The sequence below is a fragment of the Arachis ipaensis genome, chromosome B10 (assembly GCF_059453495.1).
Source record: "Arachis ipaensis isolate K30076 ecotype BB chromosome B10, ASM5945349v1, whole genome shotgun sequence".
In the NCBI taxonomy this organism is placed as follows: domain Eukaryota; kingdom Viridiplantae; phylum Streptophyta; class Magnoliopsida; order Fabales; family Fabaceae; genus Arachis; species Arachis ipaensis.
The window spans coordinates 37,034,451-37,053,097 of record NC_142435.1 but is presented as its reverse complement, the minus strand read 5'-3'; the positions used below and the strand labels follow the sequence as shown (position 1 = coordinate 37,053,097).

The following is an 18,647-nucleotide window of genomic DNA, read 5'->3' as shown; positions in this document are numbered from 1 at the left end:
AAAAGAGAATGAGTGTTTTTAAGAGACCAGAGTAGAGTTCATACTATGGAATAAGTTCATGAGTTTATGGTATAGTCATAAGTTAGCTAAGTTGGTTCAACCATAAGGTGGGAGGACAACTGTCTGTCATGAATACTATGCTTGAGACACACCCCATGAGACTAGCTAAATAAGAAGATCCTAATAAGAAAAAGGGAAAGAACAATCAAAGTTGAGGAATAAAAGAAAAAGAGTAAGCAATAAGGCTAGGCACCAATGGTTTTAATCTTGAGACATGTGTCTGTGGTGCTCCTGTGTGAGGGATCTACTTGGATGAATAAGCTCTTAGGGGTGCTTTATCACTTGGTAACTTAGGTTAACTAACTCGGGATTATCAGCTGAAAGTCCACTATCAAGAGTAACCCTCACTACAGAGCATTTAGTAACCCAAAGAGGTGCTGGACACCAAGGTCTCAAGAAAAGAAAATAAATAAACTATATGTCTGTGGTGTGTATGTATGGGAAAAAGACTTGAGCAAGTAAGTCCTTAGGGGTGCTTCAACACCTAGCACCTTGAACCAACTGGTTCGGGAGTGTTGGCTGAAAGCTTATTTTAAAGAGTTGCCCCTTTAGAGAACACTTAGCCTAAGAACACAAATAAGTCCTGAAATAACAACAAAAGGATCAATAAATAAAAGTTTCATGGGATGCAATCACAGTGAGTATTCTAGGACATGATAAAGGTCTGAAAGCCAGGAATGAACCTAAGTTGCTATGCATGAAACCACCATAAAACCAGGGACATGACTTCCACAAGAATGACTCATTTCTCTTGGCATTCCATTCATCATTCTCTTGTTCCAGTACTTGCTTAGGGACAAGCAAGCTTTAAGTTTGGTATTGTGATGCCAGGGCATTTTGGCCAGTTTCACTGACCTTTTCTTTACTGTTTTTAGGGTAGTTTCATGCATTTCCTTAGGAAATAAGCTATTTTTAGGTAGATATTCACTTACCTCTTGATTCAAGCATACATTGTGCACTTTACATGATTTCATGAGGATTTTGTGTGAATTTAAGGACAAATTGGATGTTGCATTTTCCATGACTTGGACTAGAACTTTGATGCACTTTATTGCTTAATTTCAGGACAAAGGAAGCAAAGAAGAACCACATTAGTGGCTACGTTAGTTACACTAACGTTAACACTAACGTGGAATGAGAGTAACTTGCAAAGTTAATGAGAAAAGTGATTGCCAATAATGCTCTCGAAGCCATCATTGCCCATGTTAAGAGTCATGTTAACTAAGTTAACGTGAACTCTAACGTGGAAGAAAGGAAATGGAGCCAACGTTAGTGACACTTAATATTATCACTAACGTTGGACCAAGCTCATAAGTGGCCACGTTAGTCACCACGTTAACTTAGTTAACATGGCCTCTAACGTTAAGAAGAAAGGGGGGAAGCCAACATTAGTGACATTCAACATTATCACTAACGTTGGCCAAGTCACACTAGGCCACGTTAACTCCCACGTTAACCTAGTTAACGTGGAAGCTAACGTGAGGAAACAAGGTGGTCGACAACGTTAGTGACACTAAACATTGTCATAGTTAACGTGGAAGCTAACGTGGATAAGGGAATGTTGAGCCAACGTTAGTGACACTCAACTTTGTTACTAACGTTGGAGATGGCTAGCATGGCCACGTTAGAAGCCACGTTAACCTAGTTAACGTGAACTCTAACGTGGGAGCTAAGGGGCACATTGGAACGTTAGTGACAATGTTAAGTGTCACTAACGTTCTCGAAGGTTGGCAAGCCTACGTTAAAAGAGCCACGTTAACTAAGTTAACGTGGACTCTAACGTAGGGAAGGGGGTGGCTTCTCAACGTTATTGGGAAAGTTGAGTCCCAATAACGTGCGCGAAGGACAAAGAGGCAACGTTAGTGGCAACGTTTGTGCCACTAACGTTGAGGTTAACGTGGCTCTTACTTGGGTAAGGAATGTTAGTGAAAAATTTGAATGTCACTAACGTTCTCGAACCCATATTTTCACTGAACGTTAACACCACTAACATCCTGAGCTAAAGTCTCTGCCCACTTCACACTTTCTCTCTGCAAGTAAAGCCAAGCCCAATGAAGAAGATAACTGCTTCAAACTCAAGATCCAAAGGCCCAGACCTAAGACTTGAAGAACCAACTAGAAGAGTAGAAGAGTAGTATATATAGGAGTAGCTTTGAATTATTTAGGGAGTTGGAAAATATAGGAAGCCTCTGGGCATAGAATTACTCTCTGTATTTACTTTCTCTGCACTTCTAGTATCATCATGTATTCTCCATCTTTGTTTTCATTTTCCAGAGCTATGAACAACTAAACCCCTTTCATTGGGTTAGGGAGCTCTGTTGTAATTTGATGGATCAATACTAGTTTTCATTATTCTTCTTCTATCTTTTCTCTTGATTTTACTTGAAAGCTTTCGATCTTCATCCAATTGGGTAGTTATCTTGGAAAAGAAGCTATTCATACTTGGATCTCTTCTGAACCTTGAAAGAGGAATGAAGAGATCAAGCTAGAAATGCTTTCTCATGCTGGACCAAATTGGGTTTGGATGGATATGTGACTATAATCCTCTCAACATTTGATTTGGAAAATGCATGTGGTATAATCAGTGACCATACTTCATCTCTTCTCATGAGCAATTGACCAAGGAATTGGCTATTGATCAAGATTTGAGAGATTGAATTACAAGAAATTGTAATTCAATCACTTAAGATTGCCAAGGAGATCAATGAGTGTATTGATTGAGGAAGAGATGAAAATGAAATTGATCCGGAGAATGAAACATCTCCTGAGCCCAATGAACTCCCCATTTCTGATCTTACCCATTCTCTTTATTTTCTGTTACTTACTTTTATGAGCAATTCTCCCATTCCCATTTACAATTCTGCAATTTACTTCAGTAATTTACTTTCAGTTCTTTAATTCTAGCATTTACTTTTTCTGTCATTTACCTTCCCGCCATTTTATTTTCTGCAATTCTAAACTCAAATCCTGGATTCGCTCAACTAGAACATTCCTCTAATTAAAGTTGCTTGATCAATCAATCCTTGTGGGAATCGACCTCACTCTATTGTGCATTTTTACTTGACGACAAATTCGGTACACTTACCGAAGAAAATTTGTATGAGACAAGTTTTCCGTGCATCAAATCACTACCAAGGCAAAGAAGATGAATCTCAAAGTAATCAAGATACAATGATCAATGAAGATAATGAAGATGATATCCTGAATATTTATTTGCAGTCAACTGGACATGATTCAGATGCTAAATCTGAACTTGACAAATATCTGAAAGAAGATTGTGAGCCTAGATACAAGTCAGCAGAGTTGGATATTTTGGGTTGGTGGAAGGAAAATTCAACCTGATTTTCTATTCTTGCACGTATGACTCGAGAAATTTTAGCCATACCGGTTTCTACAGTTGCTTCTGAGAGTGCATTTAGTACAGGAGGAAGGATTATTGACCCTTATCGGAGCTCCTTGACACCATATATGGTGGAAGCTCTTGTATGCACTCAAGATTGGGTAATAAAAGACCTTTTAGATTAATTGAAAATTTTGAAGAGATTGAAAAAGATGAACAACGTAATATACTTTTTTTTTCTTATTGCTTGTTTGTTACTAATTGTTAGTTTTCTATAATTGATGAGATATTTTTTTTATGTAGGAAAAAATTCTTCAACAAATGTTGGTACGCTTGTTTCTTTTAAAGATGATTAGAATATTGTAATGGGCCAAAATTGTGTTAGAATTGAATTAGTTTATTTTAACTTCATTTAGGTTAGTGTCATATTATATCATGTTTTGAATGTTGAATGCAGTGCAGCTGTGAATTTCTACCGGAATTTAAGTTTTGAAGCTGACCCTGAAGGCATAAAAGGCATGTTTTGGTACCCAAATTACTTATTGCAACCATTGATTAACTTTGCAACCAATGTGTATGCAAGTTTATCTCTTGATTTTATAATATAAAATTACACATAATTGACATCAATTTGTAATTATTATTGCGTTGGGTGCTAGTATTTTTCCTTTTTATATCCAAATTATTTGATTAAAGAATTAGATTCACATATAAAAACTTGAGTATTTACGTTATACTTGAAAAAAAATGTGATAATGTTGGTTATCTCTTGGTGCCTGCTTGGTTTGGGAGTAAAAGGGAGTGAAATTTTCATTAATCAAATGTTATGTATGATAAATTTTTTTGTGTGGACGGATAAATACTTATATAGGATTTAGAGAGAGAGAGGGGGAGAGAGGGGAGAGAGAAAGCAAAAGGGAGATAGATAGATAGATAGATAGAGAGAGAGAGAGAGAGAGAGAAAGAAAGAAAGGGGGGAGAGAGAGAGGAAAAGGGAGAGAAAGGGGAAAAAAGGGGAGAGAGAGAGAGAGAAAGAGAGGAGGGAGAGGGAGAGAGAGAGAGAGACAGAGAGAGAGAGAGAGGAGAAGGGAGAGAGAGTGGGAAAGAAGGGGGAGAGAGAGTTGAAGGGGGGAAGGGGAGAGAAAAAGGAGGGAGAGAGAGATGAGAGAGAGAGAGAGAAAGAGGGGGTAGGAGAGAGAGAGGGGAACGGAGAGAGAGAGAGAGAGAGAGAGAGAGAGGATGTGAAAACTAGTTTTAGCCTATAAACCAGTTTAAATTGGTTTTTTTTTTAATTAAAACCAGTTTTATTTTTATGAACTGATTTAAACTGGTGCATTGTATTATAAACTGGTTTAAAACCAATTTCTTATGTGACAAAGCAGTTTGGTTCAATTTTTACACCATTTAAAATGGTTTAGTGCAGTTTCAGTTCAGTTTATGAAAAAACTGAACCATGCACACCCCTAATTTGTACACTTTAACTTTAAACTAGATTTAAATCAGAGTTGCTGTTAAGTCTAAAATATTGGTTATGCAAGCACAATTTAGTTTTGTTTCTTGACGATTGATCGGTAACAAAACAAACAAGTTACTTTTGAATACACTGAGTTGCTATCACGTCTGCAAGATTGATTATGCGAGAGACAATTTCATTTTGTTTCATATCAAAAGAAAACAGAAACAGAACAGAGAAGACTAAATGACAAAGCCATATATTCTGGTTTAACCATCATGTAGAATGTGATTTACATCCAGTTTCCACCACAACTATAGTAGAATTTTTACTATCTTTTCAAAGATTTACAAACATCAATTTCCAATTATTCAACTTAATCCTATCAAGAACAAATCAAACTTATAACTAAGCTTGATTTAGCTAGATTCATTCTTAAACTTTCAACATCTAAGTACTCACCCAACTTAATAAGAGAATCCTCTTAGTATCATAAATACAAAACAATACATACAAAAGAGATCGAAATAATTTTCTGACTTTTTTCCATGATTACTTTCTTGCATTTTCTCTCAATGGCTTTGACTAATATCTTACATATTTAATTTTTCCATTGATTAAAAACACAAAGAAGGATAAAACTGAAGAATAGAAAATTCAATGTAAAATCATGAAGGAGAAGAAGGTATAGCTAGAAAACTATGAAGACCCAAATAGTGTGCTAACTCTATTTCAATTTTTAGCCGTTTACTCTTATAGCTTCTAAAACTTGAGCTTGGTTGAACACCTTTGACTTTGTTCTTCTTTCCCATAAATCATATCAGAGACGCAGATAAAAGATGAGACAACAGCAATCATTTCATGGATTATAGTATTGGCTTGAATCTTTACCTAGTTGCTTCTCTTTTTTCCTTTTTCTTACACTTCAAAATTTTGAACTATTGATCCATTCTTAGCTCCAAATTTCAATTATGACCTTTGATTTATAACAAAGTAAAACTTCTATTTTTTTTTCTTGCCCAAAAATGTGCAGTTAAAAGATGATAGCTTCAACAAGTTAGAGTGATTCAATCTTTGACTTTTTCCTCTTTTTTCCTTTTGGTGCATAAGTTTGGTGATCCACCTTTTTTCACTTTGCTTAAACCTAATCTGAACATACCTTTTTACTTACTTGTAAAACATATTTTTCTCCTTGATTTAAAGTTAATCACATGGGTTATGGTCATAAGAGAAAAGTAATTGCTTGTTTAGAGAGTTGAACACTTAATTACGGGCCAAAGAAGGGAACAAGTGCTGTCAAGAAAGCTTTGGACTAGTTTTTGAACATTTTATTTTTCTGCACAATGAACACATACATTACTCACATTTTTGGGCTTTCAACCCAACCACTAATGTTTGTCCTCATCAATTTATTGTTATTTTTCTTTAAACTCAACAATGTTTTAGAGTGCAAGCTATGGATAAATGAGTAAATACTTCTTTCAAATTAAAGTATCATCTTATGGTACTGCATCGAAAGCTTATTTGGTTAACAATAATGTGTGGAAGAAACTGAGAAGTCTGTAACAACTTCGTGAAGCTCAACCACTAGTGTCCACACCTTGCTATGATAATTTAAACCTTGACGATAATTCTCCTTCAGTGAAGGAGGAGCCACCAAAGGTAGAATTGAAATAGATTCCTAGTCACTTAAATTTATCTTTCATGGGAAAAAAAATCTTCATGTTATACTCCGTACATTTTTAAGTGACTTGGAAGAAGGAAAGCTGCTTAGAGTTTTGAAGGGCCACAAAGATGCTATTGGATGGAAAAATTCTGATTTACAGGAAATTAGTCCCACCCTCTGTACACAAGTTTTATGAAAGGCAACTACAAAATACATGTTCAACCCCAACAGTGAAGAATGTAGTAAAAACATGTTGTCAAGGTTAGACCTGTGCAGTTTGTACCAACAAAGAGAGGAATCAGTGTGGTTAAAAATAATTACAATGAACTCATTCCAAACAAAACAAGTAGATGATGAGGATGATGTAGGTTCATTGACTAAAGAAAATTAAATGATGCAATAAAGAGAAATCATTTTCACTTTCTTTATTGACCAAATATTGGAAAGAATTACAGGTTTGTTATGCATAATATTGTTTTTTTTATGGTTATTTTGGTCATAACCAGATTTACATAGCTCCAGAGAATCAAAAGAAAAATACTCAGTTATCCTTTTGGCAAATTTGCATGCCGAAAGATGCCTTTGGATTATGAATGCCCCTACCAGTTTTCAACGATGCATAGTAATTATGAACCACTTTTCAATGATGCAATGGGAAGATAATCAAGATTATTATAGACCAGTAATTATGAACCAAATTCACCCTCAAAATATAGAATTTATATTTAAACAGAAGTAAGATTTTTTATCATTAACTAAAAGAAAACCAATCCCAAAACGTGGGGTAAGAATCAGAGGTTCACTGCTTAAAGAACTGATGCAGATAGCAGTACCAAAGACACAAAAGTATCTGAGAATATGCCTGACATCACAAAAACATAATCCAATAAATATACCACAGATTAAAAATAGAATCAGTCCATAATTTGTTCCCTTTTCCTCCTCATGTAGTCTTCTCATATTAGCTACCCTAAGTCTCTGATCCCAAGTAACAAAAATAAAGCACTCTCCCAAATCTAGCACTAATTTATCAGAAAATATTTTGATAAATAACAAAATCGCTTTTATAATATCAAATGTGTGTGTCTTTAGTCTTTACCATGCCATTCTAAAAAGAAAGATAAAAAAAATTCAATTTAGTGGCCAATCAATGGGATCAATCTGAAAGAAAATGTACCAGATCATTATATAATTGGCTAAAATTAAATGCGGTCTGCTGTAATTGAACAAAAAAGATGACACTGGCCAAAGAACAAAAATCTTTCCAAAGAAGAAGTATTAAAGAGATTAAAAAATGCTTTGTACACAACAAAAATCAATTACCGTGTATTTGTATATATTTACATGTGTTGTTTTATACATTTCCAATATATATTTTATGTTTCAAATATGTATTTTATACGGGTAACTTATTTATGACTAATATTTTGCGTATATGTTAGAATGTTCACAACATACCACATGATGCAATTCCTAACCTTTGTCCATATTACCTGAGTAATGAGCTTTTACTTGCTTTTTGTTTTAAATACATTATATGATATAATTTGGATAACCATTCACGAGGTCAATGTAAAAGGTAGTTATTTTGCTGACGTAGCATTACCTAGTTGAATGTACGTCTAAAACTGTTTACACTGACAGGTCATTAAAAACATTCTAATAATAAATATATAAAAGAATATCATGTTCAGTTTTAAAACCAGCATTTTTGGAGCAAGGCAACACCTTCCAGATTATAGGGAAAACTGCAAACAAGATATTGCAAGACAGTTATGAAGCCCATAGTCAAAGGAGAGATGGGATTTCAAACATGAGAAACTACTGGTCAAGACAATTGAGGAACAATCAACAATGCATAGAACAAAGTCCTGTTCAGAAAGATGTATAACTAGGAACCTGAAGGATTTATAGCAAAAGACATGATGGGAAAGATAATTATAGGAATATTCTAAGAAGGTAGTAGGTGCCATAGGCATATGTTCTAGAATAGGTGGTGTGTCCTAGTAGTAGAATGTTTTAGGGTCTTTTAGGTTCCTATAGAATGTAATCTTTTATGTTGAATAAAATGGAAAAGAAAAATATTTAGCTTTAGTTAGTGTAGTTTTTAGGAGTAGCTTTAGCATATCAATTTCCTTATGAAGACAATTGCAGAACTAATCCAACATTTGAAAAGCATGTTGTTATATGACAACAAAAGTTAATCACGAGCTCCATAAAATCAAAAGAAAGGGGAGGGGAGAAAGGAACGAAAGATAAAGAGGGACTCACAAAATAGCGGCTCTTATATTCAATGAAGAGAAAATGGCAATGGAATCTCCAGCAGCCTAAACATCAACAATGAAATTAAAACAAGTAGAATAATCACAGAAACCCAAGAAGTAACCATAGCTAAAAGCAATTAAAACTTACCAATGGAACTTGGTTGAAGTGAGCCATGATAAGGGTTGTGCAAGCAGCTGTAAATCAAATGCATTGGAGTCATGGTTTTTTAGATTGAATTTTGAACTAGGATTTATCTTGGAAACTAATAAGAATAAAGACTATACTTGCTCTTACCCATAATACCAAGGTATTAGGATTTATCTTATGGATGGAATAGTTTAAGTAATGGAGTGAGTAAGATGGTTTGGCATTTCATCAAGGGAAGGTGTTTGTTTCAGTGTTTTATGAATAAGGAACATTATGCATGAGCAGTGATTGGAGCTACAGACTACCGGTGTGACAAAAATGGTAGAGCTGCAGCTTGGATGGGAACCTTGAGGTGTGTTCCCCTCTCAAAAGTGGTTCTAAGGAAATTACCTTCGATGCTGATTGGAAAACCTCTCCTCCAAAATTATTAATCTCTGCACAAGAATGTACTTGAAAACAGCTCAGTTATGACAAAAGTTCTCTCAAAGTCACTTTTAAGGCACATTCACATGACCGTAATGATCATTTGTTAAAATGTAACTTAAGAATTTTATACGGTAAATGCCAACTAAATTTTGAAAAACAAAAAGTAACTATAGTACTTGGGAGGTTTATATATTTGAGATTACATCAGTCTGAGCAAGTTATGTGCAAAAGGCATCTACTTTATGGACAATAAAAAGGATCTTTTGATGTACAAATTCTAGCAACTATACTCACCAGTACAGAGGCTTTGCTTTTCAAAGACACTCAAAGGAGGTTAGTAACAGTTAGAACAATCGAAAACCTATAGTTGCAGTCACCATAGAATGACCAACTACCAGTAGTCCATACAAGAACATGAACCATGCTCAAAATGGTGAAACCGCTTCCTGTCCCTGATAGTTATCTTGCGATTGTAAATCTTTGATATTAATTTCATGGAGGAATGACAATCTTCACAAATTCGCAAGTTTTTCACAATCTGAAGTGGGGTCTTTGGTGTTGTACTAATTAAGCCAAAGGCAACTGCAATCTTCTCACTGTGGTAATGCAGCACACTTTCTTTATGTGTCTCATCCATCTTAAGCAAGACTTGTGTGGTATTTGGCCTATAACCTTCAAAATTTAATTTGTTAGAAATTTCCTCCAACATTGAGTGTATTTCTTTGGCACTAGGATGGGAATCATCTTCAACAAGAAACTCATGAATAACACCATCAATCTCGATCCAACTGCATCCAGGGTCTTTCCTTATGTCCAAGTCTTTCATCATCAACCTCACTTCTGCAACTGCATCCCAATCACCAGATGAGGCATATATGTTCGAGATAGCCACATATGCCCCACTATCGTGTGGAGCCAGTTGCATTAAAACCTCTGCTGCACGCCTTCCAATTTCAACATTCTTATGTACCTTACAAGCACCAAGCAAAGCCTTCCATATGACATCATCTGATTTTATTGGCATGTTCAATATAAGTTCTTTGGCTTCTTCTAGATATCCAGCACGTCCCAAGAGATCAACCATGCATCCATAGTGCTCTATCCGAGGCACAAACCCCACATTAACCATATGATTGAAATATGATCTACCCTTGTCTACTAACCCTGCATGGCTACAAGCACTCAAGATGGCTATGTATGTTACATCACTAGGGGATATGCCACTTCTTTCCATCCTCGCAAAAAAATCAAACACGTCCTTGGCTTTACCATGCATGGCTAGACCACCGAGTATAGCATTCCATGTTATCACATTACTCTTAGGCAGACTCTCAAAGACCTGAACAGCCTTCCCAATGCTCCCACACTTTGCATACATATCAACTAATGCAGAGCCAAGAGCGTCATCAATCTTAATCTTGTTCCTCTCTGCATACAAATGCACCCATTTCCCCATTTCAATGGCCCCGAGCCGTGAAATTGCAGGCAACACGCTGACCAAAGTCACCCGGTTCGGGAGCAAATCCTCCATCTGCATCCTATGAAACAATTCTATGGCCTCCAAAAAATACCCATTTTGTGCATAGCCGGAAATCATTGCATTCCAAGAAACCACACTCCTTTTATGCATCCTGTCAAACAACTCCCTAGCAGCCGTAAGGTTCCCAACTCTCACATACCCATCAACCATCACATTGCACAGAACCACAATACCCTCCTCCCTCCTCTTATCCCTCATCACTTTGTTCATATAATCAACACCATCAAAACTCCTGCGAAACAAAACATGGGAATCCTCCATATTCCCGCACATCACATACATCCTTAGCAGATTGCTAACCACAAACTCATCACCAGAAAATCCAAACTTCACAACCAAACCATGAACCTGCTTCCCTTCCTCCAACCTGGTCAACACTGAACAAGCCTTCAACACAGAAGGGAAGGTGAACCTGTTGGGTTCCACCATCCCATCAGACACCATATTGCAGAAAAACAGCAAGGCATGCAGTGGCCTATCATGGGTTTCAGCAAGTGCTCTTATCAACGTGTTCCAGGCAAAGCAATCTGGTTCAGGCATTTCATCGAACAACGAGAGGGCATAGTCAATATCACGAAAATCAGAGGTTGCAGAGTGCCTGAGAAGCTCTGTTGCCACAACAGGTTCATGGTTTTGTGCTGTTTTGATGAGAAAGGCATGCACTTGCTTCAATTCTTGCATGCTTTGGCATGTCCTGATTTGTGTGAGGAACAACTGTGAATGATGAGGTGTGCTGGTTTTGGGGTGCAACAGTGGTATGTTCATGTTTATGGATGACATTAACGTTGGAACTTAAAGAGGATTATGGTTTTGGTTTTTGGTTTGGATATACCCCTTCCCTTAATCGTGGCTCCACCGTTGGTTGTGTCAAGAGTAAGGTTCTGAAAACCGGACCGGTCATCAAACCGTTTTAGTCACTGGTTCATTGGTTCACTGGTCTAATCGGTCTAACCGAGGTTCAACCGGAAAAACCGTTCCATAATAAAATAATAAATAAATTATAAATAAACATCCTAAGTATCTTTCAAATTTAAAACCCTACGTAAAATATCACCAACTAAATGTAATTAATCACCAAAATATGCAATAACTTGCTGCAAATTTGTGGACAATTAACATAATTATACTTCCATTAAGAATAGCTGGATTGAATTACAATGCACAAGTTAAAGATAGAGAATATTGTCTTAATGTAGCTAAGTCAAAAAGTAAAACAAAAAATGATAATGTTGCACAATAAACACAAAACAGAGCCCGAAACAAACACAACACAACAAAGCCTGAAACAAAAAGAATCCAACACGGAGGAGGGGTAGCAAGTCCACGGAGATCAAGAACAGGGACAGTGCAACCAAACAATGAAAACAGAATTTTGTTTATATAACAAAACAATCAAAACATGAATCATACAATCACTAATTGCAAATTTTTTCTTCATAAGAACAGAACAATGAAAACATGAAGCATATAATAAATCAAAAGATCACCAATTGCAAATCTTTTAATAAGAACAGAAGTTAGAACAGTGAAAAATGAAGAAAGATTAGTAGCTTTCAACCCAATTTTAACAAAGCTCATCACAATGATTAACAACAAAAAAAAGCAATGAAGGAACAGTGAATCAATAACACAGGCAGTGCAAATTCAAGAAACTTTAATAAAATTTAACTACAGAAACAGACAGTAAAGCAGTAATAGAGTAAGCAATTTAAAATTTATCATCAAATACATTCAATGAGCAAAACCAATCAACCAAGTACTGACTGGGCATTCAGAAAAAAAAAATCAAAAGAACATTTAAATCACAGCAAAAACACAACAACAATAGGAACATTTAAAACAAAGCAACCCAAAAAAAAAATCTAAAAATCACCATTGCTGAAAACAATGATTTGACCCGTGTATGCTCAAAGAATTAAAAGCTAAGCTTACAGGAAAGTGAAGAATACCAAAACCAAAGAACCTTCAATCACAGCTTAAATCAAGAACAGAAAATCACAACAAAAACAAAAAAATTAAAAGTATCAGAAGAACAACAGAACAACAACACAAGAACAATTAGCAAATTAACAAATTCACAATAACAGTTAAAATTTACTAGAAGAACGCTAATGCAAGTGGAATCATCATGCTAATATGTTTTCTGCAAAGATGCTATTTGTGCAGCTAAAATTTCCTAATTATTAATATCCAATTATTCTAATTTCACATGCAATCAACTTACTAAGTTTCTAAAAGCTAGAAATTATAAAACCAACCAGAAAAATGGTTAAAGCATTTCATCAAACATGCTGAGTGCGGTAAAATAAAAACAAAATAAGAGAATTCAAAGCTTAATATCAATGTGACAGAGAAGAGAACATAACTATTGTAACTTTAATTCAGTCTATGAAATAATCCAAACCAATACCAAATCAAATAGTTACTTATTGTAATAGAAATCAGAAGTTGCAGAGTTTGAAGCAGAGTATTGGTATTGTGTGAGTGTATTGTCTGGTGGCGGGTTTAGGGAACTCACGGCGGCGACAAAAGAGAGCAGTTCGACGGCTAGGTGGAGCGCGCGGGTTGGTCGCAGTGTTTGAAGCAGAGCAACGTGGCTTCCAGACGAACACGAATGCGAACTCGAACGGTGAACGGCGAGTGAACGCCGAGCGAACGTGAACGGCGAAGAACGCGAACGAAGACGACAGCTGAACGAAGACGCGAACGTGAACAGCAAACAAACGGCGACGGAAGCACGGCTAAGCAGACAAAGACGACGGACGCCGAGCTCGAGGAAGCAACCGCGATCGGTGACAGCGAACAGGGGTTGAAGACTTGGGTCACGAGGGAAGCTAGATAGACGGACGGATGGCGAACTTTGAGTGCGACGGACGCGGCAGTATGCCACTCCTTGCGGCGGTGGTGTAGGCTTACAGTGCTAGGGTTTTTTGGCTGGGGTTGTGTGATTTCTTTCTGAATGAAAGAAAGGGGGAAAGGGAGAAAGAAACGAAGGAGCTTTCGTTTTTGTGTAAACCGGGCGGATTCCGGTTCGGTCCAACCGACCGGTTCTTGTCCGGTTCAATGATTTTTCACCGATTTTCTACAAGAGTTTTATATGTCTGACCGGATCGTTAATGTTGCCGGTTCGCAATTAAACCGGTCCGACCAACCGGTCCAATCCAGTTTTCAAAATAAAAGGTGAAAATGGAAAATATGCTATTTTTTAGTAAAATTTTAAAAATAGAAAATATGAAAATGAAATCAGAAAATTATAACGTAAATCAAATACATTCTTAGCAAAGAGATAAGGGGGAGAGACTTTGAGGGTGAAACACGGTGAGGCAGCCGGTAATATCGGCGGAAGAGATAAGGGGGAGAGCGGGGGAGGGATTGCATCAGGGGAAAAGGAGGATCATATTTCGGGAGGGGTTTCTAAGCCTTTGAAGGTTTCTTTCAGGGACAAAGTTGTGGGTTCCAAGATTGCTAAAGCTTTTTCACTTGTTGAAACTTTATCGGGAGATAACATTGCGGTAGTTTCTGGGAAGCAAGGAGATCTCTTGCCACCGAGTGTCACGTTTACCCAAGAAGCTAAGAATTGCTTGGCAGAACCTTATAAGGATGCTATAGTGATTAAGGTGCTAGGTAAACATTATAGCTACACTACATTGTCTCATAAACTCCGAACGGTATGGAGGATTAAGGGAGGTTTTGATTTATTGGACGTGGGATTTGACTACTTTCTTGTGAAGTTTGATGTAGCTGAGGAGCGAGAAAAGGTTCTCTTAGGAGGTCCGTGGATGATCGAGGGAAATTATGTGGCTGTGAAGCCTTGGGATCAAGAGTTTAGATCAAGTGAAAACTGTTTTGGAGCAACTTTAGTGTGGATTAGAATTTCCGGATTACCAATTTGGTGCTACCAAGAAGATGCAATGCTCCGTGTTGCGGCTGCAGTTGGCATTCCCGTTAAGGTTGATTTGGCAACAAAATTAGCTGAAAGAGGACGATATGCTCGAGCCTGTGTTCAGATAGATTTAGGATTGCCAATGACTAAGAAGATTCTTGTTGAAGGTGTTGAATATGAGGTTGAATATGAAAGTCTTCACCTTATTTGTGGCTCCTGTCTCAAGTTTGGTCATGATATGAAGGTGTGCAAGACTGACAGCAATGCAGGAGGAGGAACTAATGCCAAGGTGATCAGCGATGTAGCAAAGCAGCCAGAAAACTCAAATTCAAAAAATCCAGTACATGTGGAAAAGGAAAGTTTTCATTTTGGCAAGAATCTTGGAGATGAGACTGTAAATGTTACTGTCCCGGATTTGGTGGAGAGTGATTTGCATGCTGTTCATGTAGACCATGCACAACATGAGGATTTGGAAGGTTGGACTCAAGTGATTAGGAAAGGAAAGTATAAAATGGGTCAAAAGCCTTCTCTTAGCACCCATCAGGTCCAACCAAAAGTAAAGAAGACTCCTAACAAGGCTACCAATACTTGGACAAGGCCTAATCACCAACGTACAACACATGCAACTGGATCCAAAGTAAAATTAAGCAGGGGCATCAATATTGGAAAACCGGTTAGTGTGGCTTCTTCGGGGACCCGGCACAATGTTCATCATCAGCAGCAAGGTGAGACAACAAATGGCACTGTGCGAAAGCGTCCTCGCCCAAACTCTTTGCAGAATTCACCAGTAGATAAGGATGGAGCATCGACGGCGGGTATGGTGCAAGTTTCGACGGAGAAAATTGGGCTGCAACTTGAGAGTCCATTAAAGGCAGGATCGTCGAAGACAGGGACATCATGTTGAGTCTCGGGTTTGTTATTGGAGCTCTCTTTTTGCTGTTTTTATGGATAGTTTCAATATCATAGCCTGGAATGTGAGGGGTGCGTCTAACAAGATGGCCCGTGTGCATTGCAAAAATTTGGTGAGAATATATAAACCATCTTTCTTCTTTCTCTTTGAGACTCATACCATCTTTAATAATTTGAAGAATTTTTGGGATAAGTTGGGTTTTCATTGTGTTGGTATTGAGGAAGCAGTAGGACACAGGGGTGGCATTTGGTTTCTATCTTCTATTGCTAATGCTTCTTGTGTGGTTATTGATCAAATTGACCAATGTATCACAGTAAAAGTGAGTGTGGGTAACTTAGTTTGGCTTTGTAGTGCAGTATATGGGAGTCCTCAATTCGAAAAAAGATGTATGCTTTGGGATCATTTGCGTTCTATTAATTCAGGCCATAATAGACCATGGATGGCCATTGGTGATTTTAATGAGATTGTGGCACCAGATGAGAGTACAGGTGCTTATTTTTCTTCTCACAGAGCTAGTCTATTAGCTACTACTCTAGATGACTGTGAGCTCTTTGATCTTAAAGTGACTGGTAGGAGATATACTTGGTATAGAGCAGTTCAGGCTGGCAGGGACTTGGCTAAAAGGTTGGATAGAGCTATAGTTAATGAGGCGTGGATGACAATGTTTCCTGAGGGTTATTCTGAAATTCTTAGCAGGCTTCATTCTGATCATTGTCCTATTTTAGTTCGTTGTCATGGTAGCCCCAGAGTGAAAGGTTCACGTCCTTTTAGGTTTCAAGCTGCGTGGGCAACACATCCTTCTTATAAACATGTTATTAGTAAGGCTTGGAATCAAGAGTTTGGAGGCGTTACCGAAAGGCTTAAGATGGTTCAACAAGCTTCTTTGGACTTCAACTCAAAGATTTTTGGAAATATTTTTGTGCGAAAAAATAAGCTGGAATATCAGATTGATCAGATTCAACGGCGTTTGGAGGTTACCGATGTGTTATCTCTGAGAATTAAAGAAGCTGAACTGAGAGAAGATTACAATAGGCTTTTGTTGCAAGAGGAACTTTTTTGGTACCAGAAATCTAGAGAGCAGTGGGTCAAGTATGGGGATAGAAACACTAAATTCTTTCATCTTCAGACTTTGGTACGTAGAAACCATAATAGAGTACATGGATTATATGTTAGAGATGGGTCTTGGTCTACTGATCCAGATATTCTCCAGGAAGAAGCTCTCTCTTTTTACAAGAATCTCTTTGGTACAACGGAAGAGGTTGAGGTTGATTGTTTAGGGGATGTTCCGATGCCCACACTAAGTACTGAGGCTTGTGCTAGGTTAATTGACCCTGTCTCTTTTGCGGAAGTCAAGTCAGCAGTATTTAGTATGAGCCCTTTTAAGGCTCCTGGTCCAGATGGCTTTCAAGCTTATTTTTTTAAAGAATATTGGGAGATAGTAGGCACTGAGATTTGGAATATTGTCTGGAGCGCTTTTTTGGGAGAGTTCTTAAATCCTAGCATCATGGAAACTCTGATTGTGCTTATTCCTAAAATTGATAACCCTACCTTTCTGAAGGATTTCAGGCCTATTAGCTTGTGTAATGTTGTTTATAAAATTATCATAAAAGTATTGACTAACTGACTTCGGCCTTTTCTTCCAGATATTGTTAGTCCTTTACAAGGAGGTTTTATTCCGGGTCGTGGTGCTCCTGATAATATTATTGTGGCCCAAGAAATTCTGAATTTTATGAAGCACACAAAATCCAAGAAAGGTACTCTTGCTTTTAAAATTGATCTTGAAAAAGCTTATGATAGGGTGGATTGGAGGTTTTTGGAGAGTACTCTCATTGCTTTTGGTTTTCCTATCATCACTGTTAATTTGATTATGACTTGTGTCCGTGCATCATCTCTTTCTATTATGTGGAATGGGAATAGATTGGATAGTTTTGCTCCTATAAGGGGGCTTAGACAGGGCGATCCAATGTCTCCTTACTTATTTGTGCTTTGTATGGAAAGACTTGCTTGCTATATATCTCATAAGGTGGTCGAGGGTGTGTGGAAACCAGTTTCTGTCACTAGGGGTGGCCCAAAATTTTCTCATTTGATGTTTGCAGATGATCTCTTACTCTTCTGTCAGGCTACAAAGAGTCAGGTCCAAATGGTCATGCATTCTCTTAACATTTTTTGCAAGGCATTTGGCATAAAAGTGAATCTTGAAAAGTCTAAAGCTTTTTGTTCTAAAAATGTGACTGCTCGTAGAAGAGATATTTTTACTAGTGTTTCTTCAATACATTTTGCTTTGGACTTAGGAAGATATCTTGGAGTTAACCTTAATCATTCCCGTACCAGTAGGGCTTCTTTTCATTCGGTGATTGAAAAGGTGAGGGGAAGATTAGCTAATTGGAAAGGAAGGCTTCTAAATAAAGCAGGGAGACTTTGCCTGATCAATTCTGTTGCAGCATCCATTCCTGTCTATCATATGCAGGTATCTTTTTTTCCAAATTGGGTTTGTGATAAATTATCTTCTATGATGAGACAGTTCCTTTGGAAGGGTCAAGTTGATGGTAAAGGTCTTTCTCTTGTTAATTGGAGGACCGTGATCACTTCAAAAAAATTTGGTGGCCTGGGTGTTAGAGATCCTGCGTGTGTTAATATATCTTTACTTGGTAAATTGGTGTGGCAACTTTTTCATTGTCAGGACAAGCCTTGGGTTGCTCTATTGAGGGCGAAGTATATGAGGAATGAGGGAGTTTTAGATGGCCCTGTCCCTTGCAATGCTTCTCATGTTTGGAAGAGTATCTCAAAGGCTTTTGGTGCTCTTAAAGATGCCTTCTCTTGGTGCGTTGGGTCACTTGATCAATCTTTTTGGTTTGACAATTGGAGTATTGAGGGTCCAATTGCTCAAGATGTCCCTTTTGTACATATATCTGACTCTGATTTAACTATTAGAGACGTTTGGAAAGATGGTCAATGGA

The 18,647-nt window shown here is 37.4% G+C and overlaps 1 protein-coding gene and 1 pseudogene across 4 annotated transcripts; one reads left to right on the top strand and one right to left on the bottom strand.

Moving 5' to 3' along the window:
* Positions 1 to 6,535: 6,535 nt before the first annotated feature.
* Positions 6,536 to 11,734, bottom strand: LOC107622490 (pentatricopeptide repeat-containing protein At5g48910). 4 transcript variants are annotated; one of them, XM_088507683.1, is made up of 4 exons: positions 9,652 to 11,734; positions 8,932 to 8,978; positions 8,791 to 8,846; positions 6,536 to 6,787 (listed from the first exon to the last, which is right to left on the bottom strand). In XM_088507683.1, the coding sequence occupies exon 1, from the start codon at positions 11,675 to 11,677 to the stop codon at positions 9,749 to 9,751; it is 1,929 nt and encodes a 642-aa protein (XP_088363809.1). In that variant the 5' UTR covers positions 11,678 to 11,734; the 3' UTR covers positions 6,536 to 6,787; positions 8,791 to 8,846; positions 8,932 to 8,978; positions 9,652 to 9,748. The 4 variants fall into 4 exon arrangements, with proteins under 4 accessions (XP_088363809.1, XP_088363805.1, XP_088363802.1 ...); XM_088507679.1 differs by having other exon boundaries at positions 6,536 to 8,846; XM_088507676.1 differs by having other exon boundaries at positions 6,624 to 6,787; positions 8,932 to 11,734.
* Positions 11,735 to 13,747: 2,013 nt separating this feature from the next.
* LOC148579707 (uncharacterized) lies at positions 13,748 to 15,571 on the top strand (annotated as a pseudogene).
* Positions 15,572 to 18,647: the final 3,076 nt, after the last annotated feature.